This window comes from Condylostylus longicornis, unplaced genomic scaffold, assembly GCF_029603195.1.
Source record: "Condylostylus longicornis isolate FDR11 unplaced genomic scaffold, ASM2960319v2 ptg000011l, whole genome shotgun sequence".
Classification (NCBI taxonomy): Eukaryota; Metazoa; Arthropoda; class Insecta; order Diptera; family Dolichopodidae; genus Condylostylus; species Condylostylus longicornis.
In genome coordinates this window covers 5,425,395-5,448,150 of record NW_026577980.1, presented here as the reverse complement: position 1 = coordinate 5,448,150, position 22,756 = coordinate 5,425,395, and the positions used below count along the sequence as shown (strand labels likewise).

General features: G+C 26.9%; 1 protein-coding gene across 1 annotated transcript in view; it reads right to left on the bottom strand.

Moving 5' to 3' along the window:
* LOC129619332 (thrombin inhibitor hemalin-like) overlaps nt 1-22,524 on the bottom strand; it is a 38,490-nt gene extending 15,966 nt beyond the window's left edge. The window contains exon 1 of the mRNA XM_055534573.1: nt 22,407-22,524. Coding sequence (XP_055390548.1) covers nt 22,407-22,524 — 118 coding nt within the window. The remainder of the gene's footprint in view (nt 1-22,406) is intronic.
* Nucleotides 22,525-22,756: the final 232 nt, after the last annotated feature.

Genomic DNA, 22,756 nt, shown 5'->3' with positions numbered 1-22,756 from the left:
AAAAAAAATTTTACTCCATCATTTTAAAATTGAGAACTGAGAATAATGTGGTGAATTTCCATAATGTTTTGAGTGAAATTTTCAATTTTCCTCTCTCTATTTAATCAATTTGTATAAGAGAAACGATTTTTACAAAAAGAGAAATTTATAGCTTATTTCTCTTTATATTTCTTTATCACAAAATGACTCAAATTTCTTTAATAATATAAAAGAATGCTCTCTCCAGTCTCAATTCTCTTCTCTATTAATCTTATCTCTTGTCTTATCAAAATTTTTTATTTCTCTTTTATTTTATCTTATTCTCGCATAAGGTAAATGAATATTCACTCATTACTCAATATCAAAACAAAAAGAGAATTAGATTTCTTTTTGTTTTTTCAGAGAAATATGTTTTTTTAATATATCTTAACAGTTTTTAATATTTGACGTTGGATGGTGCTAGTAATAACTAAAAGGGTAATGATTATTATCAAGAATAAGGACTTTTATCTTGATTTTAAGGATTTCATTATTTTTATTTTTTAATTAAGGTGATTTTAAATCAACGTGCAAGTAATTGTGAGCCTGCATATAGTTGATGAGTTCTTTCTCATCCTTTAAGTATGGTGTTCACTATTTTTCATTATAATATGAAAATGTTTCCGGCCATTCTGCTATCTCTTATATTTGCAGTATTCTGATGAAATGTGCTCGTATTCGATATTCATTTCGATTACACTGACAGCTACACGAATCTCGCAGAATATTACGAAATATTCGAATTGGATTAAGTACATCCGAAGTAAGGGCACAATTATTATAAGAAATCTTCTCAATATTTACATTAAATTGGTATGTTAACTTGATTTACAACATTACAAATTTCAAACTTAAAATGTACGACGTAACAGAAGCAAGTAATCTTAATTATTCTTCATTTAAATCCGAAGGACCAATTTACTTTAACAAACCAATCAACTATTATCATTTTTATCTTAATATAGAAAAGGTCTACTACAATGATACACCAATTTTATCGTAAAGACTACTGAATGTAATTCACATTTTTACAGGTGTAAAAATTCCTGTTCTAAACATATAAAATGCTTATTTTTCATTTATTCTCTTTTGATTTCTTTAAAATATTAAAAATTTGATGTAGTCCGTAAATTATTTTTTTATCTAAAATAGATTAAGACAATTTAAAGATATTTTTTAAATACGGTTAAATTTTTTTTTACCGATTTTACCTGTCCTTATTTAAAAGTGTATTCATAAAATTTATGATGTGAACAGGTGAATGCGTATGATTTTATATTAGTGTCTATTCATCCTTTATTTTGATTTTCCTTTTTTATATTAGATCCCGCTGTTTTTTGTATCAAATTTGAATAAGGTACAGAAATAAGAGGTAATTCTATTAAAAATGGCAATTAAGCAGGTGTAAGTTTAAGAATTTGGAGGTTATGTGAATTAAGATTGAATTATTTTCTAAAAAATTATGAATTTAAATCAATTATTCGAATAATTCTAATTATTTTGTATTAGAAATAAATTATTAAATATCTCTATTAGAGCTACAGAAGAAGGGTTTTGAAATTGACACCTGAGCATTGATTGTCAATTTGGTAAGTTAAGTAACGGATTGTCTTTCAAATTTAATTGAATATTTGCTCAAGCTTGTATTATGAAAATTACATTCAGCGTGCTTTTAAGAAATAACCACAGTATTTTATAAAAATTTTGTATATGAGTTCGGCAAATCACACAATCTATATTTCGAGAATTAAGCAAACTTTCATGATACGAAGAAATCCGCTTAGCAATTAAAAAGAATTGAAATTTTTTTTTTCCTATGTGAGCTCAGTTACTTATTCAATAGCCAGCAGAATACAAATAGAGGGTGAAATTCACAAAACTAAGTAATTGAGTGTTTATAGAGTGGACCAAGGTAATCTACTCCGAGGTCCCCTTGACTGATACAAAGGACTCTGGATTTCAAAAGAATTTCATATAGATTTTAGTTACAGGGCATGAAATTTTTGTGAAATTCGAGGTATCGGTGAAATTATCGGTTTTTCTCTTATCAAAGCACTCCTTTTTCTCTTACAACAAAATTCTCTTTTATAAGGTTTTGATATCAACCATTAATCCACATAATTTATGAAATATGCTTTATGAATAACTTTAAAGTTATTATTTAGTTATACATCGTAAGAGTAACTTGTACAAAATTTGCATATCTTACACATTTTTTTAAGAAACCTTTGAATACTTAAAAAATAAGTGGAATAACTTCGTTTTATCACTCGAATCGATTCCAAATGACGATTTGCTTTGATAATGATTTTCTTAACACAACACAAGACTATACTATTGAAATTATTCATCTATACTTCCCAATTTACATGGAAGTAGATGAATAATAAATAACTTGATCTCACAATGCACTGAGAAATCCAAATTCATTTTCAATTCTCCAATATTAAAATTCAATTTCTCGTACTTATTATTCAAATGAGAGAAAATTGAAATTTTCTTTTAATGTATAAAGAAAATCACCAGGACAAAATATGCATTTACACAAATATTTCATCAAGTGACTTGTATACAAACTTTTTAATATACTCGCAATTTATGGAGTCGCATAATACGGATCTCATTATTTTTAAATCGTGTTCTTATACATTAAACTTTTTAAACTATTTTTTTTCATTTAAATAATGCCATATTCAATTTGTTTTAAGATTTCAGAATGGTTGCGTGGCCTGAATATTTGATTAATTATTATTTTTTTTTTTCTGTTCTTGTATGTTTTTCTTTTTCCACAAAGGACAATACGACAATATTGGATTTTATTGAAATTCTGTAAAGAATTTATTGTATAAAATGTTGAAAAAAAAAACAAAGTGATGTTTTTCATATTTTATTATCCTTGCATTGTGTGTGTCCCATTGTTCTCAAATCATTTCCACGCATTTTTTAATTTGTTGCTTGTTTTTTCATCTCTTTCTTCATTCATGCCTTTTATGCACGCTCATGTTTCATATTATAAGAAAAGTAGTTCACTTATTTAGCACACTTTTGATTTAATTGAGTGGATTTGTTGACGGTTCCACTTCCAATGAAAACAGAAAAATAAAATAGAAAATGAAAAGCTTCAATTATAAAAATGGCTACTAATTTGTGTTTAAATGCATCCATCATGTATGTGGCTATTTGTTTATTCATTCATTTAAATAGGTTCTTTTTATCTAAGTTGTACAATCTCTAATTCTCCTTTATAATGTTCACTTGCGGAGTATGTACGATCTAAACTCTCTAATGAGAGAAAATTTCATTAATTTACTCTGCCATTTTAGTATTATCCTGGCAGTTCTGGTATTCTGAAAGTTGTGTTTAACATGATAATTCAGAAATTAGTTGTAAAAAGTATACCAAACTAGAGAACAAATCGCCGCATATTTCATATAGTTCGCTTCAGTAGTTTACTATCACGAGTCTTGTCTTGACCTATTGTTCTGATTACATCATTCAACTGACCTGAAGTAGTATGAAGAAGTTTTTGTTGTTTAAATGAATAAATTTTGATTAAAAAGTTATATGCGATTTTTTCCTTCTGTTTGAAATCTTTCTCTTTTGTGAGGCTCTGAGCTTACAAATAAAATTTTTACCTTTAATATGATTTTCCACTGTTAAAAATCTTATTAAATGAGAAAGGGTTAACGTCTCTTCATTCCTGCTATTATTTTTACACTTTCTAGAGCATCGAAAAGTATGGATTATTCACAAATATGCGATGAGTAGTTGAACGGTAAGTATGTTTTCGCGAAGTACCAAAAAAAAAAATAGTCTTAAAGTCGTTTTAGGGTCTGACAGGCCCCAATGTGAGTAATGTGTAAGAGATTTGGATTTTAGTTTTTCTTTTTTGTTATGGAAAACCCCAACGTGAGTAAATTGTTTCACGAAAATAGAAAGTGTTAGTGTAGACGATCAATGCGTGAATAAAGTTTCCTTTACTCGTGCTTCATATGACACAGTTTAGAATACGTCATAATTTTTACCAATTAACGTTAACAACTTCTTATATTAGTACTCTTAATTCCTTACATTATTTTGAACTTCACTTCTTCCATGTCCTTTCCGTGCTTTTTCCATGTTAAGTTTTCGATTTTATGTGAAACTTCATTATTCTACAAGCTCTCATGGTCTGTTTCAGTCAACGAAGATCAAAAATTGTTTGTTACGTCAACACAGAATTAATTTAATCCGTCAGCTATATGATAACTAATGTCAGCTATATGATTGTCTTCCGATAACTAATTACAAAGTATTCAATTTGTCAACTTACTAATTACCTAATACACCTACTTACATAATCTTAACACCTCATTTTATTACACTAGCCAAAACAAAAGAAGACATCTCTCATTTACAACAACCCAAGAGTTTCTATATGTGTATGTAATTAATGATTTATTTTCCAAATCAAATTAATCGAAGTTATTGAAATCTCCAATATATTGAATAACATTTTAATAAATTTTAATTTTCAATTGTTTAAATTCATTTATGATTTCCTGCCAAATTCACACTTTATGATATATGAGTGCTTTTTACATCGGTAAATGCCCACCTTTTCTTGTATTTCTGTGCATTTTACAATGGTAATGCAACAAAAAGTAAAACCAAAAGCAATCATTAGTGTGTCTCCATTTGGAGTATAATCAATCAATAAGAAATTTATGTAACAGCTTAATTTGCATGAACTCATTTAGAAGGTGGAATCACATTAATTTTTACCTTTTTTTTTTATGAATAACAAAAAGATACAAAAGAGGTGTAAAGTTAAAAGTTTTGAAATCATTTGAAATTTCATAAAAATTTTTATATGTACATAGGCATAGCAGTTTTAAAATGACTACTCGTATACAAAGATTTTATAAAATCGTAAGTTGTACAACATCAGCATGTGGTTAATCACCAAAATTATTTCAAGAATTAATGGTTAACATTTCAAGTAACTTTCCTGAACTTTATAAATTTTCTGAAAAGAAAACAATTGTAAAGTTCTAAAATTCTAAAGAATATTGGAGAAGAAGATTTCTAAATGCCGAGATTTTAGATTTTTGAAAACAAAATTTATGTAAATTAAGTTCAAAGTTTTTGAATTTATAATTTTGTTTGTTACATAATCTTTGAATTGAACATACAGGCAAATTAAATAAGCCTTTAGGTGAAATTTATTTACATGTTTTAAAGATTAAAGCTGCTGCTGTCTGAAATTAATTATTTTTTTTTTTATTTACCTTAAAATTAGTGGGAATAAAAGTAGATTATAATTTTATTTGAAATTTCAACTTCAATATTTGCTTCTTGGTATATGTTCTTGTTTACCTTTCCGATCTAGTATAGCAGAAGTGAAGAGAAAAATGTTACCGTTACATTAAAAACTTAAGCAATAACAATTTAGGACGCGTTTTTATAATAGGACGCGTTGTCAGGTTCGTGCTGCAAAATAAGAATTTTTACATTTTCATAATGAAGAGCCTAAGAACCTAGGATTCATAGGTTTTCCCAGAATGATGTTTCTGGAAATGCAATCCGTTATTCGCTGTTTGATTTATTTTTATAGATACGGAGACGCTCTATTGCCTCAAGTCTATTTTTAATTCAATTTGGAATAAATTTTGATCTATATTCAATTTATTACTGACGTATAAATTAAATTTGCAGACAATTTTGTGGAAAACATTACGAATGCTTTAACAATCGAACGTTCGTTAATTATATCGCCGATCATCCGTTCCTATAAGTTTAAATAACTTGGATAGCTGTATTTTCAAGTATACAATTTCAGATTACCGATTTTTTTTTCCTTTTATACTCCCTTTGGGAGCATAGAGCATCTACGAAACTTCGCCACCTGACTCTGTTCTGCGCCATTTCTTTTATTTCGGACTATGTGTTACGGGCGCCCCTCACCTTTTTTTCTACTGATCTGCGCCATGTTTCTTTGGGTCTACCTACTCTCCTTTTACCCTGCGGATTCCATTTAAGAGCCCTTCGTGGAATGCTACTTACTGGCCTCCGAAGTGTGTGGCCTATCCAGCCCCACTTTCTTCTTCTGATCTGGGCGTATACTAGTTCCTGTCCCGTTAATTTCCAGAGACCCTTATTGCTTATAGTTCTGGGCCAAAATATTCCACATATTATTCGTAGGCATTTATTTATGAAGGTCTGCACCTTATTTATATAGCTCTTCTTCACTAACCATGTTTCAGGTCACTGATAATTCGATTCTATAGCGTGCATAGAATCTTAGAAACCAACATTGTTTTAAAACGCTTCAATGCAATGATCAAATAGTTTTTGGAGGGAATTTGACAATGAACAAAATTGAAAATGACAGACAAATTAATAGATGAATTTATTTATAAATTACAAACATGTACAAAAATATGTAGGCAGAATTCGACTGTACAGACAAAATTCGACATTGTTCAAAGAGAGTACAGACTGCTACAATTTTCATTGTATATACTATAAAAAATTTTTCAAAATATTCAAACTTATTTTTGTATCCTCTATCTTCGAGAAATGTACTTTAATTTTGGAATGGAGTTTGTAACCATACTTGAAAGAGTCAAGTGTGGCGTAAAATTCTCCGTTGATTTAGACATATCCGTCCGTCCGATTGCACGATAACTCAAAAAGAATAATACAATCGACAAAACTAGAGTTAAATCCTCTACAGCAGCTAAACCAAAACTACCATTATGTGAGGGTACTTGTGAATAGGAAGATGTAATAATGTACAAAGAATCTTGGTATTTTCATTTGAAATTGATTTTGGTAAAAGAAATCAGTTTTAAAAAGAAAAGACTTAAATTCCAATTTTTTTTCATTTTGTTTATATCATACGAAGGATTATGGTAATTAGTAACCGAATTTTCTTTGAATATTTAAATACTTATTGGATTGGATTATAAAATAAGACAAGAGATTCGAGTTCAATAACATTTTCATATAAAAGCTTTTCAATTTCTTAAATCATTTGTGAATAAACTTTGAATTTAAAACCCAAAATTAAATTTTAATCTTTATAAATTAAATGCAATTTTTTCTCCAGATTTTCATATTTCATAGTTATTATAAATTAATTTAAAAAATAAATTTTGAAAATGAAGAGGTCTATGACTCAATTTTTTTATAATAATTGTTTTGAATAAAAAGATGAATATTTCTAATTCAAGCTGGTTAATATTTTAATTAACTAATTAATTAATCTTAATAAATTTAAAATTAATATTTTTAAGTTGGCTGTAAGTATAATCATATACCATAATTTGGGAATTACATCAAATTTAATCCGAGATTTCACAGCTTTAATCCGAATAATTGTGATAGAATTTTGGCACTTTTCGAAAAACTTATTTAAAAATGCATTTGCTTACGAATTTTATAATGTTTTTACAATTTCTAAGATTAACTCTGAATTACTTCTCAATTTTAGAAACAAATTATGTTTCGCTTTAATATAGAACTAGTTCAATTTTTTAAAATATTTTAAGAAATATCAAAGTATCACATGTTACCACAATGTTCGCTCAAAAGGCCAATTAACAATTGAATTGTAATTCAACGCTCCTACCGCTTTGCTATATTATAACAACTCAATATTCTGAATGCTTGTAGTTGAAGTCTATCATAATAATCAGATTTATGCCACGTAACACCTTATTAAATTACTGAATAAATCCTAATAAACTATTTTCATTTAATTGTCAATTTTTAATATAGAATTTAAAACCACTATGTTTTCACTCATAACATTCATATGGCACCTTGTATACTACTCATACCTCTTACTTTTCATTTATGACAATAAAATAATTATGACAACAAAAAAAAACAAATAATATTGTCCAAAATTCTTACTTTGATAATAAAATTCGGAATTCCATTGTAAGTTCTAGGACATTTTTCTAAAAATATTCAAATTATTATAAAGAGAATTTTTTAATTACGAGTAAACAGAATTTTTTGAATATTTGCCAGGAATTTGAATTTTTGTCTTTCTTTGTAAAATGCAAATATTTTATTAGTTTTAATCCAATAAGTTTTGAGTGCACGTTAAAATATTTTTAGTCGTTATAATTATGTGTATATAATAAACAATTATTCCGATTGGGTTATTCGTACTTAAAGTAAGTTCGTTTTAGTGTAATTATGGCGTGAAAGAGCCATAATTCATACAATTGCAGAACAGATGAAAGACGTAACCAAAAGAACGAGTCAAGGCAGAAAAATTTATTAAAAAATTTTTCTCCTTGAACTGAACTCTAATCAGTGACCTACCGCTTTCTAAGAGGACGCTCTACCAATTGAGATACAGAGCTATGAAGAAAATACCGGCAAATTGTTCTTTTCATTACTTAATCAACATTAGCAGAGGTACTTTAAGCTGTGACTTCCAGTTTCCCCTAAATCTGACACTTCAACGGATAACTTCATATGTTAAAAAATTTTTTTATGAGAAAATCAAAAAAAAAACTGGAACCCTTCTTTAATTTCGAAATTTTATTAATTTTCGTATATTTATTTTAATTTCAAAACTGTTCTCGCAATTTTCGATGAAAAATGTTCGTTCCCATTATTGTCATAATGTCAAAATTTTTTTTTTCAATTACCACTTTTCATACACCATAGTAGGTGTGTACGACAATGTTAATATTATGTTGTCATCAAGCTTCTCTTTTTCCACAATTTTTCGAAATTAATATTTTTTTTTTGGCTTTTCCTTTTTATTGGCGAAGGATATTTACGTTAACATTTTTATATGTACATGATAATTGCATATTTTTATTGAAATTGGAAAATAAAGAGAATTTTCATTGAAAATTTTTAAAATTTGTGTGCGAGAGCAATAATAATAATAATGATGAATGAAAATTTTCTTGAAATTTTAACTGTGACATTTTATTTAAAAAAAATTCCTTCGTTTGCACGAAATATTCCAAAATTTATTTATCATGAGGCATGTGGTATGGTAAAATCAATTAAAATAAAAATTTGTTGAATTCCTCAATAACGCAATTTTAATATTAACAAAATTTTTGTCTAAATACATCAAAAAGGTTTGAAAATATTTTCGACGTAATGTACAGAAATGCATGTGTAATGCAATATTATCATACACACTTACGTATTATTTTGGTATACGTCCTGTTGTATTTGCTTAAAATTAAGGAATGATGTCGAAAATTTCAAAAATCCAAAAATAATTTGTCACTTTCGAATAAATCATTGGCGCGTGTGTACAAATATTTCATTGCAAAGTTTTAGAGAAAAACATATTGTGCATTTTCTTGCCTTAAAGAACAAGAAAAGTCTGATCAGGTCTATCAGGTTTTGATTTTCACATTTTTCCCAAAAATTTCTAACTTTTTGCAGTGACATATTCAGGCAATAAAATGTGCCATTATTTGCCGTGACACACTATCATTATTTTGCCGAGAACAATGTCTAGGTCAACAATGCTATATTTTACTATTCACAATAATAATAAATTTGTACATGAGTAGCACACCTCAATAATCAGAATTTAAGAATAAAATATAATAAGAATATATTTTTCCGTTAATTGTGAACCCATAAGCTCTGTACATATTATTACAAACATATTTGTTAATATATAAGTAGAGGCTAATGAAATTTAATTGAGTTCAAAAATCTCATCAGTCAATAATAAATTTTAAACGTGTTTCTAGCTCAACCTATGATATTATTGGTTTTACCAAACATGACCAAATTAATTTTGTTTTTTTCCCAATGTCAATGCAATATAAATGTCTTATTTGTTTTATTATAAACTATTAAAATCAACAACCGCAATACATTCAGGAAGATCATTATCCTTTATATTGCTTAATTTATTAATCTCTTAGTAAAATGAATATTATGTATGTAGCAATAATTTCAACTATACAAATAAGAATTTTAGGCATATTGTTCTTTAAACTTTTATCGAATTTATAGGGTTTTATATTTGCATTAATTCTTTTTTTTTTTTCGACATAGAAAATTAAAACAAAAGAAAAAAAATTACCAAAATTTTTCTCCTTGTAGCAAAGAGGATTTATTCGACCCTCTTAGCTTAAATACATGTGAATTTACTTATATATGTATCTACATGTAAAGGGTGTCCTAGATTCGAAAGAAAAACATAGTGGAAGACGACGCCCTTTTTTTTCTTCTGCTTTGAGAAGAAGTTGGAATTGAGAATAAAGTTGGTATTTTTAAAAAGCGTTGTTATATTACGACAGAATGTCAAATTTTATAAATTTACAACTTAGTTTGAAATGCTAAGGAATATAAGTTTGGGATATAGAGGCAAATATATGTTTTCTAATCTACGTGGAATTTAGAGTCGATCTTGTTGTGCCTGTTCGTCTGTCCGTCCCGTCGATAACTGAAAAATTTTCACAAATTTTTTGTTAAGGTAAGGTAAGGGTACGAACTTTATATAATTTAGACACACAATTCCAAAAATAATTTCGTAATATGATAGAAATCTTAAAGTATAAGGCATTATGCGTAAGCGACTATGTTATTGCACCGGGTTGTAATCTTGTTATTGCACCGGGTTTAAATCTTGTTTTACAGCCAATTGATTGCTTTTTATTTTCGGTTTCGAAATTAATCAAGGAATAATTAATAAAATTATTTGCTATGTTATGTAAAACACCCTGCCTGCATAAGTTTTACCTCGTCAGATACTCAAAATATTCGCGTCAATTTTCTTTTGTACATAATTGTATAGTCTACAATAATTCAGACAAGACAGCAAATAAATCTTTCAATACAAATAAGATGGATTTTAAATATGTGTACATAATATTATTATGCATGTATGTATGTACCTACATGTTAGTTATAATGTATATAGGACGAAGGATTTTATATTATTCAATTCAAGCAGATTTATATATCAATCTTATCAGTATCATGTTATTCTTATTGCACTTTACATATTTTATTGCAAATAATATAGAGATTTCTATTTAAATCAGTATTTTAAAAGAATTTAAAGAAAATTCTTGAATTATTGAAATTTTATTTTTTTTTTTTCTATATAATTCATTTCATTTAATATACATACTTAGGTTTATCGTATGTTCATGTATAAATCATTGAACGCCTGTTGTATTATAAATTACTAAAGTAATAGAGAAGAGAAACCTTTTAAAATCTACAATATTATAGAGAAAAAAAAATGCTGTCAAATTATAAATTATTAACAGAATTATTCAAAGCGTTTAGCTTATTTTTACACACTTATTGTTATTATTATAGTACTCGTATACTCGTATTACGTGAATCCTTTTACATTTTAAAAATAAATACTAAAAATCTGTTTTATATTATATTTGTTGTATTGTATGTGGAAGGAGATGATCTCATTGAGCCGCCCAGAGGGGTCCTCACTGGACATTGTCTCACCATAGCTCATTTGAAAATGAGGGGTAATATTCGTCTAACATGTGTGATCTATGCTTAGAAGAGGACGAAACATCTGCTATGAGAAAATGAGGTTCCGGCCTTGCTAAATCTTAAGTGTTTCAGGCTGGGTTTTGTGATTCCTTCGGAGGTCTCTCTAGGTGGATGTAATACTGAGATTAGTCAGGGACCTAGGAATGATGCTCATATAACGGGATAACGAATCACAAAATATCCTATCCTACGATTCGAAGTGAGATGAGCCACTTTTGAAAAAAAAAAAATTATATTTAAATAAAAAATTATATGCTAATAAAATTTGGCCAGACATTGAAAATTTTACACCTTTCTTATACATTTAAAATTTCTTAATATTTTGTAAATTTATTGCATATTATTTATTTTAAAATATCCAGCATATTCTTGTATAATGTTTAAGCAAAAATATGTAATCCTCAAAAGGGCTTATAAAATTTATGTAAGAATAAATAGAAGAAAAAGGTTTCAAATCAAGAAGCGATGAATGAGAAAAAAAAAAACTCAAAAACATATTGCACAAAACAATAAATATTAAGGATTCTTTTTTTTTTTTTGGAGGAAAATGGAATAATATGGATTTCATATATGAAAAAGGCAAATAATGCATACACACATGTGTGTGATTATTAATGAATCTCGCTTTATTCAAATTATTTTATTAACCTAATTTTTAACATACATAAATCTATTGAGTTGGAAATAATGAAATGCAAGCAAGTTGAAAAAGTGACACGTGATAATTTTCACAATTATATTTACATATACATATGTAATAAGTGTTATACGTACGTATATATATAGGAATTTATGGATTGAGAATGTTTAATGCCTAATGCAGAAGAAGTTTTATACAGACTCATAAATTTATATTATATAATGTACAATGTGCATTGAAGTATATACAGGCGACATTTTCATTCCAATACTGTTATACGTGTTTAAAAGTTTTTGAACTTTTGATAAATAATGTATTAAAAGGTCCTTATAAGTTTACAATTTATAAATAATTTTGCTCTCGCCTTAAGAATAAGGATAAAGGGGGAGTCAGAAGTATTATGACTTATTAATTCGACGAAACGATTGCATAAGATTATGAAGTGGCCATTTGAGCATTCTTGAAACAGTCCGGTTTCGTTCCGGGCCAGGACTAAAATATTCAATTTTAAGAAATTCCGTTAATTAATTCCTTAGATACGTACATGTGAACATTTCGTTTGCGACCCCTGATGTTATCAAATAATTTGATAGTTCATTTTGTTGCTAATCACAGTTAGAAAATAAAATTTTAGGAATTCGGTTAATTGTTTCTCTATTTATGGAAAAGAATGTAAATGCGGCCAGTAGTAAAGGTGTATGTGATTTCTGTGATTCAGAAGTTAGATTTTTCAGAAAATCCACTGGTTATTTATAAAACATAAAATCTCATAGTAAAAGTCGAATTGCTATAACGTCCAACTAACGCCAAAATAAATTCTCCGTCATAAGAAAATCCGTCACAAAAATTACCTTTAAAATCAATTGAAAACGCAAAAAGAACTGACAATATTTCTTAGTGAAGACTCAGTCTTCAGACATATTATTTGCGGTGAACTAGCATAGAGAAATCACTTTCGCCTAAAAGTCGACATGGATGCCGTCACATAACATACTTCAAAATTCTTAATTTCAATATTATTTGAAATTTAATTAAAGCAACCTTGGTGCAGAAGTTTGCAACAGTATTACTTAAGTCGCATACATTTTTGCGGCTACAAGTAAACATCGTCTAAGTTTGATACTCTTTTAATTTTTCCATAAAACTACTAATTTTTTATAAGACTCAAAGAAGGTGTTCTTATGAAATAATTGTGAACGTGTGAACGAACCTGTACGTTGCAAAATAGATTCATTTGATTTATATTTTCACTTGCCTTTTTATGCCCTATAAAGCAAATTTCTGTGAATTAATATTTTTTTTTTTTCAATTAATTTTGCAATTTCTCGACTGAAAACAAATTATAAATGATGAAGCTTTGATTCTTGAATTAATAAAATTACATAACACGATTTTTTCTTTTCATATCATAATCACTGGATTATTAAACACTTGAAGTAAAACATCACATGTCAAAAAACACACAAAAGAGAAGGTTTCTTTTCAAAAATAATTTCTTTATTCAAGTGTTTAAATTAAAATATTCGAATATTTACAAATAATCATGTTTTTCGGTCAAATTAAAATTATTAACCTCAATTCCCCCATTTTTTTTCTTTCTTTTATTATAAAATTATTTTAAGTGTAGAGCAAGAAGCAAGAATTGAAGAACCTTTCCCAATAATATTCTTTTGTCTATTAATTAAAAAACAAAAATTCTTTTCAATTCGATAAACTCTTTTAATATGAATGAAATTTTTCTCGCCAAATAAATCAATCAATAAAAAAATCAAATAATTTTTTTTATTTTCTTCAAGCAAATAATCATTTTAACACAGTAAAAATTTCAATTGAATCAACACCATTTCAATTAAAATTAATTGAGAACTATTAAATTATTAAAATATTTTTAGAAAAACAAAAATTATTTAAAATGTATGAAAAAATATTAAAGTTTTATTTGACAAGCTTTTCATCTTTTGTTCGTTGTGGTTGTGGTGTATTATTTGTTCCAATGCAACCAAATCAATTTGAAAGAAGCTGTGAATTTAACTGAGTTGTGTATACCGACATTCCATTTGTAAACCCCAAAAAAATAATCAAACTTAGCTTACAGATTGTAAATAAGGTAATGCACCGCGTCGAACGTCTCGAATCTTTTTGCGCTTCTCTGTAAGTATGAATGCATATTCCTACATTCTACCATCGCAAATCAAAACCTTGACAAATTCAAGTAGCTTAAAAAGTTCCGATTTTATTTTAAGAAGAAACTATTGTGAGCAAAAAAATTAATTTTCCTTGAGAAACGGGTGTACATATAGAAGTAAAGAAAGCACTCAATACAAATATCAATACCTTGCCAAATATAGTACCTATATTCAAATAAAATAAAGGAACTGCCGAAAAGGATTTATTTCTTTCGAGTAAAATTTTTGAGGAACCAGCAAATACTTTCAATTTATTTTTTTTTTATAAAAAAATTGTAGATCTCGTTAAATAATACATGTTTTGAGGTTTCTCCGTTTAAGAACAATTTGTCCCCTTCTGAACAATTAGAGCAAAAAAACATCCCAATTTAATTATTTATTGCGTTTTGTTACCTTGCTTCTGGTGGTGCATGGTTCAAGAATATTGTATTCCTATTAAGTGATGAATCTCAGAATTACCCTGCGGTTTCGTATAGGATAATTTAAAATGAGCTCGATGTATGTATAATAAATGTAGAAAATAAATTTTATTACTAAATTAATTTTTCTTGCATTACTTTCAAAAAACGTGTCCCTTGGACGCTCCAGTTCTTTACGTCATATTTTTTTTTTTGTGATACTCTAAGGATTAAAATTTCTAAAAACTAATGAAAATTGCACTAGCAACGTTCTTATTTTCAATATTTTTCAATACAAAAACTAGAACTGGAGTGTCTCCTTGATAAGAGCTTTTACAAGATGCAATCCAAGCAGTTTTAATAAAAGAACAGGTTACCGAAAATGGTAATCAAATCAACGTGTACTTCATCCATTATAATCAATATTATATGATGATATTATGCTGATAGTAGTACAAAAATTTTTTGATAATGTGCCAAAAATTAATGAGGAAGTTCCCACACACACATAATTAAAAATAATAAGCTCAATAATAATTTCCCACCAAAACAAAAAAAACAGCAGCTCAAAATTAGAATTATGCCTCAACCAAAATTCTAAAAATATATAAAATTTTTAAGACAATATTGTAGGTACTTTAAGAGAAATTTATTATAATTTTAACTGCACCTTCAATACAAAAATTACAAAAATATCATAATAATATTGAGGTTAGAAATGGCACATAAATTTGATATTTATCCATTTATTAAAGATAAATTTTTATAAAAAATCGATCAATCATAAAACATCAATTTTTATCGATTGTCATTTAAGATTTTTATAGTTCATACATAAAAAATAAACGCGTGTTTGTTTATTTGTGTATACTTAATATATAATAACGTTTTATGTGTGTACATTTATGTGAGTAAATAACACACATTATGTGATTATATTATATACAATATAAATATAAAAATAATAATTTTCTTAATAATTTCAAATAACCAGAATTGATTATGGTTTATAATGGGTGGCCAGTTTCTATTTTTTCAATTTGACAGAATTATTTTCGTATGACAATAATTATTATACATCCCGTTGTACCTCCGCAGGAGTTTGCATTTAATTTGAAGGTAAAAAAGAATACTTTCATATTAGAATTGATATTGCTATGTAATTGGTGCAGTAGCTAGCCGCTGCAGTAATTACTATGAAATTTCATTTTAAGCTCTAAGTAAACGTCATCTATTTCTCAATTTACATAAAAAAGAGAATATTGAATGTCAAATACGTTCAAACCAAATTTGGATCGGAGGCTTCATTTCTCTTAATTGATATAAATTTTAATATTTGCAATTTATTTATCAATAAATCTGTACAGAGAATAAACAGTGAATATTGAAAATTTCTTATGTTACTCTCATGAGACATGAAGAATCTAAAAATAATAAAAACAGAAAATATAGTAATTTATTCTCTTTTATTATGATTTAGAATAAAGTATGATTGAAAGGTAATAAATGTTATTTATGTATGTTTTGTTTGTTGTAATAATAACGATAATAATAATATGAAACGCTTCATAAATGTTCCATGAATTTAATGAAGATTGACTATCAAACTATTTATACGGTATTCTTTCCTTACGTTCTTAGAATATTGGTAAAATGTGAAACCAGAAACAAAATCTATTTTAATGGAAAAAATTTTATTTTTATAGAATTTCGTCTTTTAAGAATATTTTTTTTTTTATTCTCAAAGTTTATTTGATTAATTATAATCAGAATGTACTTGAAACAATTATTGTTAAGTTCAATATAGGTTGTGATTTTGTAGAAAAGTTCAAAAGTTTTAGAACTTAAAAAATTTTATTGTTTTTTTTTTTTATACGATAGAATGGGAAATTTTAAGAATCCTTGTGAACTCTATTATTTTAACAATTATTTTAGATACAGAATAAAATTGAAGAGGACGTTATTATAGAAAAGCAACCAAAACAAAATGAAGTAGTTCAGAAGATTTCGATTAATCAGTTGGAAAGTTGTGAAATTCTAATTGATATTCCTGATATTGCGGATAGTAGTTTTCTGTATTATACAATCATTTAAAGCTCATCGGATTCGCCTACTACTTCAAACTCATTTCATTCGCTTTATTTTTAATATAACCAAAATACTTTATACATAAACCTTCGCACAAATTACATAAGCTCGACTAACTTCATATTCACTTCTACTCGCATGCTACAACTTAAGACACATAAGTAAAATTTAATGTATAAACTTTAAAAACATAACCTAAGATTGTTGCTCTCTCCATAATTTTTATTCAATTGTTCAATTGGCTGCATTCTTCAAAATTTTCTATTCTTAAATTTTACAACTTAGTTGTAGCAATTTGCTGAATTATCTGGACTCCATTAAAAAAAAAATTTTTCTTAATAAAAAAATTTTCTTTCCATTCAATAATTTCTTTGAAATGTCAAAATTTGTATGGCGAGACTTTTTAATATTCACTACTGGCAATTAATGTTACTAATTTCAGCTGCTAAATGAGGTTTATTTTTCAAAAATATTTTTTTTTAATTTTTAAATCGCACCCAATCCGAGAGAAATCCATTTAAAAATTTCAAACCATATAGGTGCCATTTTCTATGCCAACTGGGAAAAATAAAAAAATTATCAATTTTTTTTACCAAGAAAAGTTCAGAAATTTTTTTTTGAGTACTAGATTTTTTTTTGTTTTTCAAAAGTACAATATTAGTTTTTGTTTCAAATATTTGACAAAATTTTAAATTTGACAAAATTTTAAAAAATTGTATTTGTTGTGCTTATTTAAAAAATTTTCGATTAATTATAGGCAGAACGTTCAATAAGAAAAAATTTCAAAAGTAGCTGGAAGACCAGGAACATTCTGATGAATTAAATCGAATATTAGAAATATATAGAATTGAATTTCATAATTTTTGGGAATTTAAACCTAGTTTACATTTACAAAGCATAATTTCAATCATATTCAGCTCATTAAAACAGGTTATGTTTAGTGTTGTGTACCTATGCTATCATAAGTCTTTAGTATGAATACTTTTGTGGTGGCTAAGCAATGAAAATCCATTTAAGAAAAAATAATTTTAACCATCAAATGATTATTTTGCTGTCATAACATAAACTATCACTTTTGAAACAGTAAAATGATGTGCCACAATTTCAACTTATTATAATAATATTGTATACAGTACCCACAACACAAGACATTCAGGTACTATTATAATGGCAATTTAACACATCAGGACCTCATTCTTTTTTCTAAAATGATACGAAGCAAGAACCTTCACAACACTCATTCTCGCCTTTTTTTTTCAGTTGCAGTAAAAACGACAGTACTATGGAAGTGAGAAATAAGTTTGAACTACGCACTATTTTATTTACTTCAAATACATACGTTATCTTGGACTTTTATGTGATAATTCATAGGAAAGGAATAGCAAAGAGAACTAGTGTTAATGAAAACAGCAAAATAAACTAAACCATGTAAGCAGTTCTTATGTTTAGTTATTTCAAAATCAATTACGGCACCAACATTAGAAAATAATGAGATAAATGCCCTCGTTCAGCGTAAATTGGTAATTTTAGGCTTCATTGCTTAAATAATCGGATTTCAGAAAGGTTCGAAAAACTAAAGCCAGTAAATCGCAGAAACAACTCTATACAACTCCAAACAGACTTTTCTAAACTAAATAAAATACATGTCAATAAGGCAACAAAGGATAGATGTGATTTAGTTGACAAAAATTCGTACATATGTATATAATTTCGTATTTATTAGCACATGTAAGGGGCCTTATACTATATTCGCTTTCGCTCTCAAAAATGGCACTACCTGCATACACATGTAAATAATTATAGTGATAACGTTAAATTTTAAAATGTTTTAATTAAAATGTTCTTCACAATTTTTCTTTTTTTTTGCATTGATTTTAGAGTATTTTCTACTGAATACGGAAAAAAATTCAACTGGATTTTACAGTCACTCTTTTATTATTCCATTTCCTGTAAATTATGGTGTGTATAGGTGGTGTGTATAAAACGGTTCATTGACGGTGAATAATTATAAAAGAGTGGTAAGAGAACATACAACAAGTTATCTAAATTACGTACTATAAAGAACTGAAACTAAAATAGTATTATGGTACGTGAGAAGCACAGCAAAGTATTGAACTGGAATAAATAGCGCTTAAAATAAATGATTTGGAAGGATGTTAATATTTTTTTGTTTTTTATAAAATGACCTAATTATTCAATAATATTTATTATGAAAATTAAAATCAGAATGCTATTTGCAACATGCAATATATTCGCATTCTAAATTTGTTGGTTTTGCATCATATGAAGTATAAATTATTGTTATAGGTAGTGGAGGCAAATGTGAACTAAAAGAGTAATCCGCAGTAGAAATGCAAAATATAAGCAAAATACGAATTCAATACGGAATGCTTGGTTTTAAATAAGCAGTAAACAAAGTTTTAGTTTTGAGCTGTGTGCATTGCCGGTTTGTTAGGGTAACCAAGTGGCTAGAGATTTGTTTTAAATGCATGCTTAATTTTCTTAGCATATTCATTGGTTATCATAAATATATTAAAGTGCTAAAGAAATGTGCCAGGGAAAACTGGTTTATTAAGCATGTAAGTTACATACTAACATAATATATAACACCATTATTTAATTCACATAACTAATCTGTACAGAGGCTATAAAATGAAGAATTTATTGTATAAAACAAATTTTTCTTATGTGATCTCGCTAAACATCCATGAACCTATAATCAATTTATCTCACTAAACTGTAAGTACGTACAAGAATACTATTATTTAATTAAAAGATTCAAAATCCGTAATATACTTCCGATGAAATTCGTGCTTACATACGTAACATTTATTACAATGTGCAACAGTATAACACTTACCTACTTCTATATAGACGGTATACCAACCAAAGGGCTGCCTATTTATGCGAATGTTAGTCATATAGTAATAATGTACTTTTAAATATTTTATTTTTCCATTTCGTGTATCAAAATATTGTATATGACCACCAAAGTCACATCATTACTTCATACCAAAATTACAGCCACCAGTTTTGTAAGTGATGTAAGTAAATTGCAAATATAGAACACACATACATGGGTATACGACTAAATTGAGTAGATATTTAGTATGGCCATTTAATAAATTGCAAATTTTTGACCTACATAATTATATTAAATTGGATTTGTATGTTATCACTTTTAATCTTTAACACAATACTTCAAAAATTATATATACATACATACATAATTATATTGTAGGTATATTGGTAATAAGTAAATTACAATATTACATTCATACATCTTGTATAACACATATAAATTTGAATACAATCATAGATTTTACAAAAAATATAGTTTCATTACTGCATATATTCTGTAATCATACGTCACATTGTGCATAATTGCATATGTGTTGCATTTATTGTCGTCGCTATAAATGAAAACTTACTAACTCCATTTTTGACTAAAATGAGGTAGATATAACAAAATTAATGATAAAATTTCAAATTTTATGTCAAAAAATGTTGGGAGCTGTACGGTTAGTAGTGACTTATGGGACAAGTCACATATTTAAACAAAAAAATCACCTTAATGAAAACTCACTTATGGCACTTGGATATAAGGTAACAGAATTGGAATACCATCATTTTTTAGATCTCAGTTTATTACCGGAAAATCTAATTAAAAATAGAAAATTTTGTACTAAACAAGAATAAGTAAATGGCTAAAAGTGATATGTTTTAAAAAGGTTCCTCTTTTACCGTTTTTTTTTTTCATAGATGAATGAAATTAATGAATCATAGTTCATTAAGAAATTAAAATTCTTTACCATTCAAAACAGGTACTGGCTTAAATAAACAACTCGCTGACTTTATCAATTAAATTTTAACTTTAAAATTGAAATTATTCAATATGCACTTTTTAGATTTGGTGAGTTTTCATTTAGTGACAATGATATTACAATGCAAGTTTGATGAAAATAATTTTAATAAGTATTTAATATAATTTATTTAGAATTTTACTATTAAAAATTAAACAAAATATAGATGTATAACAGAATTTATATAAATGTATATAAGTTTACAAAATTTAACTGTTATAAGTAATTGATTGTAAATCGTGAATTTTATTACACTGTAAATGTATGTATATTGGTTTGTCTATTGTATTATAATTAAGTCAAAATTTAATTTGACAGATGATTAGGTGAATCAGCGGTTGATTAAGAGTTTTATATGTACATTATATAATGTGTGTGTTCATACATAAACGCACGTATTATGTAAGGGAATTAATAAGTTTTAGCTGCATTATGGTATACAAGAGTGTGTTATATTGATGAATGGATCAATAAGTAAAAATGAATTTTAAATTATTTTAAATTTGTTAACAGCAATAAAAGCCAAAAATAATGGTTGATTTTTAATTCCGTTCTTTTTTTTTGTTATACATTTTTATACAATAGAGAAATTAATTGAATTTTAAATAGAATTTCACAGAAAAAAAATTATTTGTCATTTTTTTTTTTTTTTGATATAATGGAAAATTCGCTCAAGTAATTAGCAATTAATCAAGCTTAAAAATGGTTAAAATACAAATAAACTCAATGTTATTGAATTGAAATTAAATTAATTTTTTGTCTCTTTTTAACTCACACAATATATACTTACAATAAATATATGTATAATGAATATAATAGTATAGTGGTATACATACAAATTTATTATTGATATTTAAATTTTATTAGTAGGTCAAAAATTTTAATTTCCAATTTAAATTCAAAGAATAAAAGAATTTATAAGCGTTTATAATCGAAAAAATAAAAATAATGAAATTGAAAATTAAAATTTAAAATGCTTCAATTATTCGTGTGTGTGTGTGTGTTTTTTGTGAATTTTAATATTGTGATTTTTACCTAGTTATTTTTGACACAAACAATGTAGGCTCACTATACTTTTTGAATTAAAATTATAAAATTTATATAGAAAAGTGATTTTAAGAAGGACGAATTATGTAAAGTAATTTTGTATTAATTGAATTTTTGTTTTATAATAGAAATATTATTAATATTTTGATTATAAACGAAAAGTTTTCTTTTAATTTACTTAATTTTATTAAAAATTCTATTTAATTTTTATATTTTTTAATAAGGTTTAATTTCATAAAGAAAACAATTTTAAATATTTCACTTGAGTAAATATTTGGATGTTTAGAAAATGACAACTAACACCGTTTTATGTTTGCCAAGTCTTTTTACTGGTCTCTTCCTACTCGTCTTGCTGGTCATAGCAATTTTTGAAAATCGGTTATCACCCATTCTATTGACGTAATCTCTCCAATATCGCCATCTATTGAGGGTCCAGCGGACGATGTCTTTTGAGTGTTACATTTTTCTCATAATGTAGGTACTGTGTTTTTTGTCTCTTAGTGTGTACCCACACATCCGCTTTACTGTTTTCATTTCGGTTCTTCACAATAATTGTTTGGTTTTGGACTTGTCAGAACTTATTCCGACGACATATGCCCATATAGAGCGTAGATACGCATTTTATTTTCCAGCTAAATATATCTATTACTCCATATTACATCACGTAAGTATCCTAACATTGCAACGCCTGTACTGGCTTGTTCCCTCACTTTTCTATTTGAATCCCGTTCTCTAGTCACTTCAACTCCTAAATAATTGAAGGTCATTACCTGTTCAATTAAAGGCGTTTTCTATCGTCAACTTAAAACGGAGTGGTTCATTCGAGGTGTTTTGTCTTCGATGCTGATATTTTCATATGGTAGTGCTCTGCAGTATTTTTAAATGTGTATAACAGCACCTGTAAATCATCTTCATTTTCAGATAATAAGACAGCGTAGCATACAATACTAATATCTTTGCTTATGTCCTCTTCCACTGTTGACAACATTATTTTCTAAT